Source organism: Phascolarctos cinereus, unplaced genomic scaffold, assembly GCF_003287225.1.
Source record: "Phascolarctos cinereus isolate Bilbo 61053 unplaced genomic scaffold, phaCin_HiC Scaffold_4;HRSCAF=312, whole genome shotgun sequence".
Taxonomy (NCBI): Eukaryota; Metazoa; Chordata; class Mammalia; order Diprotodontia; family Phascolarctidae; genus Phascolarctos; species Phascolarctos cinereus.
The window spans coordinates 592,945,393-592,961,506 of NW_027555847.1; the positions used below are offsets into that span (position 1 = coordinate 592,945,393).

At 37.3% G+C, this 16,114-nt stretch overlaps 1 protein-coding gene across 1 annotated transcript in view; it reads right to left on the reverse strand.

Annotated features, from left to right (window-relative positions):
* The window catches only part of RGS22 (regulator of G protein signaling 22), a 173,125-nt gene that overhangs the window by 91,825 nt on the left and 65,186 nt on the right, over positions 1 to 16,114 (reverse strand). The window contains exons 12-14 of the mRNA XM_078153679.1: positions 5,256 to 5,370; positions 3,529 to 3,654; positions 2,471 to 2,572 (exon numbers count right to left, since the gene is read on the reverse strand). Coding sequence (XP_078009805.1) covers positions 2,471 to 2,572; positions 3,529 to 3,654; positions 5,256 to 5,370 — 343 coding nt within the window. The remainder of the gene's footprint in view (positions 1 to 2,470; positions 2,573 to 3,528; positions 3,655 to 5,255; positions 5,371 to 16,114) is intronic.

Genomic DNA, 16,114 nt, shown 5'->3' on the forward strand with positions numbered 1-16,114 from the left:
TTTTCTACCCCTCTACACTATGTAGCAACCAAACATGTGAACTGGCTCCTGCTCCCAAGAACTGCTGGCTCAGACATCTCATCCTAGATCCTCACCCTCATTTAAGTTTTATTTATTATTACCACTGTCCTTGAAGTTTTTACTGGTCCTATCCAAGTATGTGACCTGTGCTTTCTGTCATCCCAGAGCTAGGGACACTATCCAGCTCCTCTTCTTACCACATGTTCTGAGGACCTGGAGGGCTAATTCTGAGCTATCGGTGATAGGTACTATTAAGTAAAGCTGTGAGAGCTTCAGAGAAGTCCAGTCAAACTGGCCTTCCTGCTGTTCTTCATATATGGTGTTCCATGTCTCATCTGTGTGCCTTTGTATTAGCCTCCCTCAAATGAGCTTCCATTTCCATGAGCACCCTCCATTTCTCAGAATCCTGAGGTTGCTTCAAGGCTCAGCTCAAATTCTCCCCTCTACATGTGGCCTTGACTCAATCTCCCTACTGCTACTGCCTTCTCCCCAAATTACTCCCATCTTGTTTTTCCTGGATATATACTGTAAGATTCTTGAGGGCGGAGGCAATTTTTGCCTCTATACTTGGGAGCTATACTTGGAAAACAGCAATTGTTTAATAAATGCCTTTTTATTGTGGAGGAAAAGAAAGAGTGGCCCTGCTTATCTCTTCCCTATCCTGTCAGGAGTGACTCCATCCTTAAAGTAGCCTCCATTTCAGTGTAAAATGAGCAGTTACATCTAACCCTCACGTTTATGTTTCTGCTATTGCCCTGCTATGCTGGCCACAAGGAAAATCCAAATGACCTAACTCTGTTTCCCTTGAGGTTGATGACAAGTTAGTAAGCAAGTACCCGGCCACCTCTGTCAGCTGCAGACCTGAACTTACTCTATTCCATTTTTTTCTGCATCCTACACTATACTTAGGTAGGTAATTGTGTTCTGAGCTCACTTGGCTGACAAAGGAATATTGTCAATCCATGATCTCTCCCTTCCATTGCTTGTCATATAAAGCTTCTCCACTTGACCAAATGATATGTGAATAGTACCCTTTTACTACAACCAGGCTGAAGAAGAGATGAAAAAACATACTTCCTTCCCCTTAATTGCATAGTTGGGAGTGCTATGGGAGTGGAACACAAGATATAACACATTATCATACTAAGGAAACAGCTTGGTTAGTTTTACAAAACTGTTTTCTTTCTTTTTTTATTTTCTTTTATTTTACAAGGGGTAGCTTGTTGGGTTAGGGATGGGAGAGAGATCTACTCAGAAATGAACATGATATAAAAACAAAAGATATCAATACAAATCTTAAAAAAAGAAAAGAGATCAGTAACAGCAGCAAATGATAGCATGACAGAAAGGATTAGGGAGGTAATAAGGAAAAGAAAGAGAATTACATGTTAAAGACTGACAAGCAAAAAGGTGAAGCTATGCAGTCTCAGGAAGCTATACTATCAAATAAGAGATCCAATTTTATGACTAAAACGATGGTCCTAGTCTTTAGCTACATAGGAGCTAAGGCCCTTAGTTCTGTGGTATGAAATACAAAGCTGTACTCTGGCAGCTATTTATGTAGTGTAGTTATTTAAGTCCAGCATTAGGCTGGTGGAAATCTAAACCCTAGTAAGATTGTGACAAAGACTATCTCTTCACTTTAGCTCAATTTCCGTGGAGACCCTCTTGTGAATGGGGCTATTACTGAATATAAAAAATTACATAAGTAATCAACTAGTATAGAACTGATGCATAATTTTCCAGGCTTAAAAACTCTCCCTTTTAAAGAACATGAAACAGCATTAAGACAAGCAGAATTTATTCTAGTCATATTTTTTCTCCCTTTCTACTTGAAAAAGAGACCTGTTTCTACACCTCCTCTTCTTTAGCATGCCTTTTCTCCATCCCATCTCCCCCCAACCCCCCATGTCTCTGGATTGTCATAACACATTTTTTAAAAAATCTCTGATACTATATTATATCAATGTCAGTTTCACCGGATTCAGAACACAGACACTAACTATAGGCAGACTATTAATATATCAGGAATTAGTCATTAATCTCCTCTTTAAGTCAACAAACCAAGGAGACTCAGTTTCCTCTACAAGCTCAATAAAGGTCACCTTGAGTCTTATCATTAACATACACTCTAATGATTCCTTAAAAGAAGCCCATTTTGGCTGGCATACTGGCCACCTAGTAAGAAAAAGAAAAAGTGAAAAAAAAATTTGGAGAAAGGTGGAATGAAGTAGAAGGGTGGAATAAGAAGGCAAAATAGTTGGCACCAGAGAAGAAATATAAAACATACCAAATAAAAAAGATAAAACTAAGAACCAACATATCCAATTATAGGATAATAGATTGCTATTTAAGTAATCTCACAGAAACAATTTAACTATTGACTTCTCATGTGGGGTTGGACAGATCTTTCCATTTTCAGGGATCTGAACAAATATTTTCTACTTACTTGTGCCTGTTTGCATACTTTAAAAGGCTGAAGTGTTTCTTGGTAGAATAGTTGATGATAAGCCTGCAGGTCAAACCAAAAGTATGCACTGTTCTTCCAAAGCTACAGATGGAAAAAGTACATAAATTATTACCACCCAATTATTAGGTCTTTAAAAAGTTCTAATTTCTGATGCAAGTAATTGTTTAGTTCCTTGGGGTCATCCTAAATCAGGTTCACTTTAAGATGGTTTTAATCTTCTATCATATACTGGCAACAGGACAAACTATTTAGAGGAACTGTCACTGGAATGTTCTATTCCTAAAATGTATCCTTCTTATCTAATTGGCCATTAAAAAGTAAAAATCCTAATTAACATTAGAAGAACAACCACATTTTTGTGGAATAAAGCCAAAAACTGAATGTATTTTAGTACTTTATGTGCAAAGTTACACAATGTTGAAACCAAATTCTATTCTAACAATCGAGGCAATTAAATGCTTTTGATTTTTCACTTGGGAAAAATTATAGTTTAGGAAAAGGTTTGGAGCAAAGAATAAACTTGGGAGGAAAGCTTGTAAATTTTTTGTTAATTTTGATAAATATTTAAAAGAATTTATTATAATTATAGGACATGTAAAACTCAACAATCTGAATTTAAACTATACTACTGATACTACTTGCAATCCTGAAAAGATATAATACTATAAGAAGTCATTGTTTATGGTAAAATCCCAGAAAATTTAAGTGTAAATAATATCAGACCCGTATTCTAAATTTTCCAGCTACTAAAAGCTCCTATTAGCAATTACACAATCGCAAATCAGTCTTTACCTAAATACATTTTAGCTACTCATTGTGTTTTTAATGTAAGAATAGACCATGAAAAATTATAATACGTATGTTTAAATTTTAGCTAAGTAACATTATAGAACTTCCTAGAATAGGAAGAAGTTTTGACACCAAAGAATAACTTTCCTGACATGGAGATTTCTTTTTTATTTTTCCCTTTCCCCCTACTTTACATGGAATGAATTACGGTTCAATCTTTAGAGGTTAAATACATGGTCACTTTCTACCTTGTTCTCTGAACGTTCACAGAACTTGGTGAAGAAGTATCCAGCTCTACTTTCCACATACAAAGATTGCAGCAAGTTTTCCATGTCAGATCCAAACAAGGCAGCATTAGCTGTAGCTTTTTTGACCTAGACAACAGAGCATAACTCTATTATCCACTCAATAATAGCTAGCAATTCCATAGCACCATAAGGTTTGCAAAGGGCTATACATGTTACTTCATTTGATCCCCACAGCAGCCCTGAGGGTAGGTGCTATGATATCCCCTTTTACTGATAAGTTTCCTCACCTAGTAGTCATCAGAGTCTGGACTCAAAGTTAGAAAACGCTCCACATCCAGTGCTCTACCCATTACATCATTTAGATGCCTCTGAAAATACTGCTTTCCGTTTTCTTAAAAGGGAGATATAGAGCAATGGGATTTCCTCAGATCCACAAAACTGTCATTTTCCTCTGGCCTATTTTACTTTGTTTTTGTCCCACTCATGTAACTGATGTACTATGGACATATCTTACAGTCACAAGTAGTCCATGGAGCTAACGACGGCAGTAGCATTTGTTTTATTGTGGAAGAATATGATTTTAAACTTCCTGTTGAACCTCAAATATTTGCGTTTCAGGTACAATGACGTATTTTTTTCCCCTAGGAAGTCTTCCAAGTTTCTGTTGGTGGCCTGCAGAATTACTATTCTTTTTGCCTCGAGGTGCTGCTATTATAGCCATGAGAAGGTAATAAAGAAACCATGTTCGGAACTATTAATTGGCCTGAGGGGACTGTCTTAAGAGTTCCACACTAGGCTGTGGCCTGCAGCCACATGGTCATGTAAGTCCTCATAAAAACTTTGCTGCTTATGCATTTCTCTGCCAACAAAGCTGGCAATCCTTATGTCACCCTAGAAACATGAAATGCTGGCTCCACTTCCTTCCTTCTCTGAGCCAACGTGAATGTCCAGCACTCATAATAAAGGGACCCAAGAATAATATGAACTTCTTTGTTTGTTTCACAAAACCTCAACATCTTCTTTGGCATCTGGGATACAAAACATGATGATTTAAATAAGGTTCTTGTTATCTCTCCATGTTTTAGAAAATCCTGATTATCGGCATCATAAATCAAATCATAATGGATTCAATAAAAGAAAGCAGGAGAATGGTCCTAATGAGAAGAAAAGAAACGTCCAAAAACAATAACTACACAAAATTATACCTACCCTTTTAGTCTATACCCAGAGGTTGAAGGTTCTATAAAACAGAATGACACTTACGGAGTATGAAAATTAGGTACTGAATAAGGACATTAGATTCCCTTGAATTAGATAGTACTAATCTGGAAATAAAGTGTCTTTAACTTTTGGAAACTCTAAATTCTGAAAGGATGTTATCAAGTTTTACCCTATTTTTACATTTCTATTCAAGACTTCAAAGGCTTCTATCTTGCATGAAAAGTATCACACTGAAAAACAGAGAACATGGGTAGTTCTAGAAATAATAATTATTAATAACTAAAAATGTCATCTTTGTTGGTACCTTGGTACTCTATGCTGGTCTGGCCCTATCAGCTTTGGGACTAAAGAACAATAAATGTTATTTTCATTTCAAAAAGAAAACATGGGGAAAACATCTTACAGAAACAAAAGTATATATTACTTTATAATAAACATTCTCCCCAAAACCAAAATCACAGCATCATAGAATCATGTGCCAGGTTGGCATTGTTCAAAATACTTACAACAGTTTCTTCAGTATAGCTGAATTTTCTATCTAACTGAGGCTTCAGACACTCAGAAATGTCAGTAAAAGATGTTAAACGAATAACTTTGCTGCTTACAGTCATGCACTTTGTACTAGAATAAAAAGAGATAAGGAACTCAGCAAATAAGTCAAATAAATGGTTTTGAGGATCTATTACATGAAAGGTATTATGCTTAGAACTATAAAGGACATAATGATGGTACAGGCTATAAGGAAAGTACAGTACCAGTAATCTAGTTGAGGAAAAAAGATATACAAGGACAAAAAGAAGAATAACAATGAGACAAATTGGTAAATGCCCAAAAGGTGATAGAGACAATAAATCTACGGCCATTTTAAAGTGAGAGTCCTTGTGGGCTCAGAGCACAGAGATGTGATTTAAGAAGAATTTAGATAAGCAGAAAGGGAAATGAAGTATAAATCAGGGGCCGCCACAGGATCAAAGTTAAGGAGGTAGGGAAATACAAGGTTTGGTCATGAGATAGTTGTTCAGTTTGGCAAGAGTGGAGGGTTCACGGAGAAAAATGGTAAATAAGATTAAAGGTTTCTGCCTTTCTGGGTTCAGATTATGGAGGCATTAAGTCAGGCTAGGAAATGTATGCTTTATGGGCTGTGGGGAGCTACTAAAAGTTTCTTTTAAGTTGTTTTTATTATAAACATAATAATTAACAAAATAAATAAGAAGTCTTTCCTGACCCCCCCTTAACTCTAGTATCTTCCCTCTATTGGTAATTGCCACTTTATCATGTACATGTCTTGTTAGTACAGAATTGTTTTCATGCCATCTCCTCCATTGGACTCTGAGCTCCTTGAGGGTAGGGAATGGGTTTTTGCCTTCCTTTGTATACCAGGCATTTAGCACAGTGCTTGACATGTTGTAGGCACTTAATAAATACTTACCGATTGACTGACATAAAACCCTTAGAATTTAACAAATTAGACCCCCCCGCAAAAGAAGGAATAGGAACTAAACATGTGATTTCATTGGAAAAGAGAACTCTTTGGTGATAAAATTTCTTCTCCTGATATAGATCTGCTATGTAAAGTTTGAAGAGAGTTGCCTATAGCCCTGAGAGATTATGTAACTTGCCCAGAAATATATAGATATTTTGTGTAGAGATAGAACTTGAACCCAGGTCTTCCTAGAATCAAGAGTAGTTATCTATGTATCGCCCATGAGTCTCCCTTGTAGGAGACAAACAAAAAGACATTTGCCTCTGTGTATGTTTCTAAGTCTATCTGAAACCCTGCCACTTTTGGTTTTTTTCCCAAAAAAATACAATTGTGGTCAATGTACATTCTAGTTCTAGTATTTTGATCTGGTTTTTCATCATTTCATATAGATTTTTATTTTCTTGTGAGATTCATATCTATCACTTTTACAAAATCATATCTATATTTTAAAATTAAATTTTCATTTTTTTCAATGAATAAAAATCTTCCTTCTCTCCCTTCTATTTCCTCCCCTGCATTGAGAAAGAAAATCAAAATCCCTATTACAAACATGTATGATCAAAGCAAAATAAATTCCTGCATTAGCCATTTCCAAAAAGAACAATTACACACACACACACACACACACACACACACACACACACAAAACCCATCTGTCTCAATCTTCACTCTGAATCTTTGCCTTTCTATCCAGAGGTAGTGAGAATGTTTCATCTTGAGTTCTCTGGAATTGTGGTTAGTTATTGCATTGATAAGAGTTTCTAAGTCTTTCAAAGCTGATTATCTCTACAACATTGCTGTTATTGTATAAATTGTTCTCTTGGTTCTGCTTACTTTACTTTGTATGTGTTGATTAAAAATCTTTCCGGGTTTTTTCCTAAAACTATTGCCTTCATCATTTCTTATATCATAATAGTATTCCATCACATTCATGTACCCTAACTTGTTCAACCATTCCCCAATTAATGGGTACTCCCTCATTTTCCAATTCTTTGCCACTGCAAAAAGAATTACTATAAATATGTGTGTACTTATGGGTCCTTCTCTTCTTCCTTTAAACTCTTCACAGTATAGACCTAAGGCTGGCATCACTGGATGGAAGGGTATGTACAACTGAATAATTTTGGAACATAATTCCAAATTGCTTTTCAGAATGGCTGGACCAGTTCACAATCACCAATAAAGCATTAAAATACCCCCTTTCCCCCAAATCACCTCTGGTATTTGCCATTTTTTGTCAATTTAATGGGTGTGCATTGCCATTTCTGTAATTATTAGTGATTCAGAACATTTTTCATGTAGCTAGTGACAGCTTGGGTTTCTTACTTTGAAAACTTCCTATTCGTATCCTTTGATCATTTATCAATTTAGAAAAACCTCTTATTCTTACAAATTTGAATCGGTTCCTGATATATCTTAAAATGAGACTTATCAGAGAAACTTGTTGCAAAGATTTTTTTCCCATTTACTTGTGCCTCTTCTAATGTTAGCCACATTGGTTTTGTTTGTGTAAAAACATTTTAATTCTGTGTACTATATCTCTTGAGATGATAAAGTCATGAACTCTTCTCTGACAGATAATTTCTTCCTAGCTCTTATAATTTGTTTAGGATGTCACCCTTTAGGTCTAAGTCATGTACCCATTTGGAACTTATTTTACTATATGGTGAGATATATTGGTGTATACCTAATTTCTACCAGTTTTACAATTTTCCTAACAATTTTTGTAAAATAGGGATTTCTCACCCAAATTAGCAGTGATCTCTGGGTTTATGAAACACTACAGTACTGTGCTCATTTGCTTCTCTATAGTGAGCACCAAATCTGTTCCACTGATCAACTTCTCTATTTCTTAAGCAATATCTAATTGATTTGATGATTACTGTTTTGAGCCCCTTACTTTCCCACTTTTTTTCACCCATTAATTCCCTTGAGATTTTGGACTTTTTATTGTCCCTTCCATCAGGTCCATAAAGTAGTCCTTTGGTAATTTTATTGAAATGGCCCTGAATAAGTAAATCAATTTGGGGAGTATTGTCCTTTTTATTAAATTGGCCCAGTCCTTGTTATTGTTCTTCAGTCATTCAGCCATGTCCAACTCTACATGACCCCATGAGGTCGTCTTAGTAAATATCCTGGAGTGGTTTACCATTTCCTTCTCCAGCGTATCCCCATTTTACAGATGAGGAACTGAGACAAATAGGGGTTGAGTGACTTGCCCAGGGTCACAGAACCAGCAAATGTCTAAGGCCACATTGGAACTCAGATCTTCCTGACTCCATGCCCAGTGGTCTACCCACTGTACTACCTAGCTGCCCCATGTCTAGGGGACTTAGTCTAGCTACAAACAATTACTATTTCTCCAGTTACACAGAATGTCTTTGTTTAAAAAATGTTCTGTAATTATAGTCATAAGTTCCTCATGTGTGTGTCTTGACATAGTCTCCTAAGCTTTTTAGATATTGTGGTTGTTTATGGAATACCTCTTTCTGTCTCTTTCTGTTGGATTTTGTTGGTAACATATAGAAATAATGATAACTTCTACGGGTTTATTTTCTATTCTGAACATTTGCTGAAGTTGTTAACTTGTTTTAAGCAGTCTCTAAGTAGTCTTTTCGTTAGCTCTCTAGGGTTCTCTAAGTAAACTGTCATATCATCTGCAAAACAATAATTGTGTTGCCTCTTTGCCTATGTTTATAGCAATTTATTTTTCTTGGCTTATTACTATAAGTAGCATTTATAGCACTAAATTGAATAGTAATGGTGATAAAAGACACCCTCACTTTATCCCTCTAACCTTTTGGAAAGGTCTCTAGTAAAGCTCTAATAGAGATAATGTTGGATCTTGGTTTGAAATAGATTCTACTTATCATATTAAGGAAAGATATTTATTTCTATGCTTTCTACTGTGTTATTTTAAAAAACTTTTTAAATAGATTTTATTGCTTTGGGGTTTTTCTTCTCTCTCTCTCTTTTTTTTTTTGGCATCACCATAGTTTCATCCAGGTTCTCTTTCATTCTCTTTCCATCCCCTATACAAAACAGGATTTTTAAAGAAAGGGGGCAGTTAGGTGGTGAGGCTGATAGAATACCAGGCCTGGAGTCAGGAAGATCTCAGTTCAAATCCAGGCTAAGGCACTTCCACCTGTGTGACCCTGGACAAGTCACTTAACCCTATTTGTCTCTGTTTCCTCAAGTGTAAAATGAATTGCAGAAGGAAATGGAAAATGACTCCAGTATCTTTGTCAAGAATACTCCAAATGGGGTCATGAAGAGTTGAACACAACTGAACAACAATTTTTAAAGAAAAAGAAGCAAAATAAGCATAGCTGATAAATATATTTTAAAAAATCTAAAAATGTCTGTTAATACTTGTGAACCTCCAATTTCTGCCAAGGCATGGAGTGAGAATGTCTTTTTGTGTCTCTTCCAAAAGATGTTTCTTCTCTATAACTTTTTTAACATTCACTTTTGATTTTGTGGCTGTTATTTCATTTAAATTGTCGTAGTTATTGTGTAGTTTTCTTGGCTCTGCTTACTTCACTCTGCAGCAGTACATGCAGATGTCCATATTTCTCTGTATTCATCTCATGTGTCATTTCTTGCAGTAAAGTAACATCACACATCAATGTTCCACCATTTGGCCATTCCCTGATCTTTAGACATCTACTTTGTTCCAGATTATTTGCTCTCACAAAAAGAGCTGCTTTTTGTAAGTGTATATGGGGGCTTTGTTCTTATCAGTGGCCTCCTTGGGACATAAGCCTAATAACGGAATCAGTGGGTCAAAGCATATGGATGTTTTAGTCACTTTATTTGCATAATAATCAAATTGCTTTCCAGAATGGTCTTGATGATTCCCCTGTTCCACTAACAATGTACTACTGTAACTGCCTTTCAAACATTGACTTTTGCCATCTTTTGTCATCTTTGCGTTGTGCCTCTCTGTGCAGTTCTCAGAGTGTGAGGTGAAACCTCAACATTATTTTTATTTGCATTTCTTGTATTATTAGTGATTTGGAACATTCTTTCATGTGATTGTTAATATGCTGTGATTCCTCTGGAGAAGTTTGTTCATATCCTTTGAACACTTAATCTACTGGGGAATGGTTTTTGGTGTCCTGTACCAAGCCACAATTTCAGAATTTTTTCAGATGCTTGAAGTCAAACATTTATTTATTTTGAGGACCAATGTTTAGGCATTGACTTTTATTGAACAAAATGATCTCTCCAAGCACCAAATGCCTGCAGAAAATACCCAGTGCAAGGCCCCCATCTCCATTCACAGAACATCTCTCTTCATCAGTAGCACCACCACCACCCACCCACCAAAACAAGACATACCTCATTTGCTCTCTTTTCAATCACTCCCCCTGTAGACTATCCTCTCCCTGAGAGACCACAGCATTCACTTGCCCTTCATTGCTCACCTATGATTTGACCAGTGCACATCACATACTTCTCTTGATTCTCCTCCATCTCTTTCATGCACCCTCCCATTTTTTAATTTAGTCCTACAAAGAACTTATAAGTCAGGTGTGCTTGTGTGGTTCAATCCACAGTTCCACAGGCCCAACTCACTACCATCATCTCTACCTGACTTCCACCTTCATCCTTGTCTCCTTTCGTATATTTAGAAAAAAATCTCTTAATAGTCTCTTTTTGGTGTCACTCTATTGCTGTTGCTGTCTTTGGCTGCAATATTCATTTTGCTCTCTCGAATTTCTGTTGTCTGGGGTATTTGGAAAGCAAATTATCTCTCTAGCGTTAGTTTTCTTTCAAAGAATATTTCAAATTCCTCTTTACTATTAGACGTTCTTTTTTCATTTACGGTTATGCTCAGATTTGCAGTGTAGGTCACCTTCGGCTTCATCTTGAGCTCCATTATTTCTCAGAACACATTATTCCATTCTCTCTGGCATTTTCTTGTGGGTACAGAATAGTCTGTATTATTTGAATTTCCTTTCCTTTGTATTTGAAGGTCTTTTCTTGGTTGCTTGCAGAATTTGTTGTTTCTCAATGGAATTGTTAAATTTAAATGCTGTGAGTCTTGGACTTTGCAGCCTCAGGCTGTTATTTTTTTTTCCTTCTGGAGATGATTTATGGCTCTTTTAGATTGGAGCTTTATTTTCTGTGTTCAGATGTTCCAGGCAGTTTTCTTGTAATATCAGGTTTTTTGACTTGTTACATTCTTCTGGGAGACCTATGATCTTTAAGTTATCTCTGTGCATGCTGTCTTTGAGATCAACATGTTTTGTGTGTATGGACAGCATGCTTTCTTTTAATATTATTGCTTTTTGCTTCTCTTCTTCCAGACTGTCCTTCATTTCTGCATATTTGTATTCCCTATCATTTATCCTTGTTTTTGTTTCTTTTATAAGACTTCCCATTGTTTATTAGATCTCTAGACCACATTTCTTTCTGATGTTAATGTCTTCCCTGTTGGTTTATCTGCTTATGCTTGAGGTCTTTGAATTTTCTTCTTCCTGAAATCTTTGGTAATTTCCATCTTTTCTCCCCTTATTTTCCCTTATTGCTCACTTTCTAATCCTCTCCCTACACCCCACCCCCACCCCTGCCACGGTCTGATCATCTCCCTGGTGGATGGATCTCAAAGCATCTCAGTCTCCTCCCAAAATGGGCAATGCATGATTACCAGTCTAGGTCTCTGTCTTAAGTGACTTTTTGCGGGGGATAGAATTGGCCCCTGCTGTGTACTAGACTCTTTTTCTTAGGCTTAGTGGAATGCACATAGCTGGTGTCCTGCCCATCTGTTCATCAGTTCTCTAGCCCAGTGGTACAGAGCACTGCCATGCTGCTGCTATTACAGCTGCCATTTGGAATCTGGATCTTCATGGCACTGAGAGAAAGGAGTGGGAGTATGGCACATGGCTCTATCACAAACCCAAAAAGGTATTCTGACCTATCTCTGCCTCTGTTCTCCTTCAGCATTCAGTGCTGTTCGGAGTTTGGATTTCTAGGCAGGGGAGTCAGGGTGTAGCATGACATTCTTCTGCAAGCCTATAGGTTGGGTTGGCTAGTGAGCATGGTTGATGGTGGGAGAGAAGGTGCTAAGGGAGCATGAGTAAGGCTGATGATGTTTTTACCTTCTTTGGTTCTTGGAGTCCTAGACCATGGGGACAGCTGAAATTGCTTTATCTCTGGTGTGTCATATCTATTTTGGAAATTTTGAGAGGTCATAAGGATCTGAAAACATGTTTAAATCTTATCTTGTTGGTCATACAACTTTTGCTTATTTCTGAACCCCTAATACCCACTGTCAGATTCCCACCCAATCTTCACTCTGCAACAGCACCCTTAGGCACAGGTCACCTCATTAGTCTACCCTGGATCTATGCCCTGAAACTGGATAGTGGATGACAGAGCTAACAACGGGCATTGATACCTGAATCTTGTACATGGTCAGGCCTTTCTGTGTGGGCCAATGACCTCTTCTTGTCTGAAGGCACAGTCTTGGTTCTTGCATTGGGAAATCATGTCAGGGAATGCTCCAGGAGGCTATCCTAGGCTAGATCCAATCTCTAGTGTCCACAGACATCTCTGTTTGTCACCCTGTGCTCAGCTGGACTAGAAAAATGGTATTGTAATTTTTTCTTAAATTTCCCAATCAAGACTCTAGCTAGTGCATTTTCTAGATCTTTGTGGAGAAATTGTGGGGGAAGGGGAGGAAGCTCAGCTGTATTTCTTCCTGCTACTCCACCATTTTGGCTTTGCTTTCCAACATAGTATTTCATTTAGAAGCAGCATTACAAAACAGATAAGCTAGCCTCTGAGTAAAGAAGCCTGTCCTAGTGCTGTCTTTGACACATACTATTAGTTGTATAACTGTGGGCAATTTACTAGAAACTCTCAGCAACCCAAGCACCTCTATATTACTCTAAGTTACAGATAAATGGAGGGAGTTGTTTGGAATAGTCCAGGCGTGAGATGATAAGGGCCTGAGCAAAGCTTATAACAACAGAAAAGGTAAAAAAGGGAGGGACTTGAGAAAATTTGTGAAAGAAAAATTAGATATATGAAGAGAAAAAATTTTTAAAATTTAAAATTAAATTAAAATTTAAAAAATAATTCCAAGGTTTTATACTTTGATGACTGAAAAATAGGAAATTGGGAGGGAAGCTAGTTTAGGGAAAAAAAAGATACTGTTTTAGCTAACGTAATCTATTGGTGATTTTGTTGCTCTGGGAACTTCATCCACTTACTCATATCACAAATTGTTTCTAATTTATACTCTTAGAGAATTTCCTGAAGATCAGAGATTAGATGGTGACACACCTAGTAAGTATCAGAGGTAGAATATGAACCCAAGTCTTGCTGACACTAAGTAAAGCATTATATATAACATCTACTATCTAACAATGTCTTTTCTATAATACCATAGTGGAAATTAAAACAGTATTTCATTTTTGCAGTAATAGATAAAATATAAGTCCGAGGAACCGTAATAATTAATCTTGGTTCTAGAGAACAGAACACATAACAGATCCCTCTCCTCTCAGCAGAAGTGGGGAGAAAGGCCTATGGGTACAGGATATTTCACAGGTTATTCAAATGGGGTCACTCTATCAGTTGGTTTTGCTTGGTTGTTTTTCTTTAAAAGTGAAAGTTCCATACTGAAAGGGGAGATTAGATTTGGAAATGACCACAATGTAAAACAAAATGAAACAAAAGCCATCAATAAAACTAATTTTCACTATCAATGATATATCAAACCTTGAGTATTACCCAAAATAATTCAAATTTTAAAAGTTTTTTTTTTCAGTTAGGTCAATTATTTTTAAAAATCTCTGCACTGGATTAAAAACTCTTACTGTTATTTACTAGAGTATCTATATTAATAAGCACAAAGGCTATAGACATGGGAAATTACTCATTTCTAGTAGGTGGAATTGACCTAAGAATGATAAGCTTTGAGTTTCATTGTTTTCTCTTTCACTTTCTTGGTCTATGATTCAGAAGTGTGACATTTAAAGGGGCAGCTAGGTGGCAAAGTGGATAGAGCACCGGCCCTGAAGTCAGGAGCATCTGAGTTCAAATCCGGCCTCAGACCAAACACTTGATACTTACTAGCTGTGTGACCCTGGGCAAGTCATTTAACCCCAAATGCCAAAAAGCAAAAAACAACAACAAGAAAACCCAAACCACCAGAAGTATGACATTTAAACTATCAATACAATATCAATCCAAGGTAAAAAAAACCTAAATAAGCGAAGTTTCTGTTTGGCACCTGTCCAGCTCCCATTCAACACCTTGTGATCTGGCTATTATCTCCACCAATATTTTCTTCAAGGTCATTGGTAATCCCTTAATTGCTAAATCCAAGGCCTTTTCTTACATCTTAATCCTTCTTGACCTTACTGAAAAGCATTCAATACTGTTGACAGCCTGCTCCTTGTGACTATTCTCTCCTCCCTTTTCACAACACTGATCCATGATGGCTCTCTTCTTACCTGTCTGACCAATGTTTCTTAATCTCCACTTCAGGATCATCATCCGTGTTCTACACCAGGTGTCTAAACACAGCCACGACTCTGATCTGGGCCCTTTTTTCTTCTTTCTCTACGTCCTCTATCACATCTGTCTCCTATCTACACACTCTACTACCACGCTAGTCCTGGACCTCATCATCACATGCCTGAACCACTAAAATAAATAAATTAATCAGTGTCCCTGCCTCCTGTCTCTCCACACAGCTGCCAGACTGATATATCTAAAGCACAGGCTTACCAACCATGTCACTCCTCCATTCAAGAATCTCTAGTCTATCTTTCCAAGTGATTACACGTTATTTCCTGTCAAGAACTTTAAATTCCACTGCAACAATCCAACGATTTTACTCCTCCCTAAATGATTCACTATCCCACTCTCCAGAGATTATTCAAAATCTTCTCTTCAATCCTCAAATTTCCCACATCTTCACCTCTTCCCACCTTCTCACTGAAAGGTCTTGAAGTTTTACTAACAAGATAGAGGGTATTTGCCATAATATACATCTCTTCTTCCCTTTTCATTTCCTAACCTCTTGACATTATTTTAAAGCATCTCTGCCCTTACTCCAGTCACTGATGAAGAGGTGACCCTTCTCCCCAAAGACAATTCCCCTACAAAGGCCGCTGATGCCATCCGCTCCTCGGTACTTGAGGATTACTCCCACTGTTAAGCCCTATCTCTCCCTAATCTTCAATTTCTTCTTCATTTACTGGATCCTTCACTGCTGCCTTCAAACACGGCCACATTTTTTTTTTAAAAAATCATCATTTGTCCTTACCATCCTCTCCAGCTATCTTCCTATGTTTCTTCTCCATTTTATAGCCAAACTCCTAGAAAAAGCTGTGTTCACTGCTTCCTTCCATTTCCTCTCTTTTCACTCACTTCTCAAACCTTTGCAATATGACTCTGGCTTCTTATTTCATCACTGAACTGAAACTTCTCTCTCCAAAGTTAGCAATGATCTTTTAATTGCTAAATCTGACAGTTTTTACTCAGGCTTCATCCTTCTTGCTATCTCTAGAGCGTCTCCCTTATCCTCCTAGGTACTCTTTCTTTTCTGGATTTTTAGGACATTGCTTTTTCCTGGTTCTTCTTCCTACCTGTCTGCCTACTCAGGCTCTTTTGTTGATTTATCATCATCTTGTTTCCTGCTCCCTACTGTGGGTGCATCTCAAGTCTCCAGCCTGGGCCTCCTTTCTCCGGGCAGATGACTCACAGATCTACAAAGCCTGAGGCTCAGTCTTGATCTCCTGGCCCATTCTCACCCACAGCGCATTGGACATGTCACGCAGGTTCACAACCTTGACTCTTCTTTCTTCCTCTCCCCCCAATTCCAATCAGTTGCAAGGATATTGTCACCTCCACCTCAGT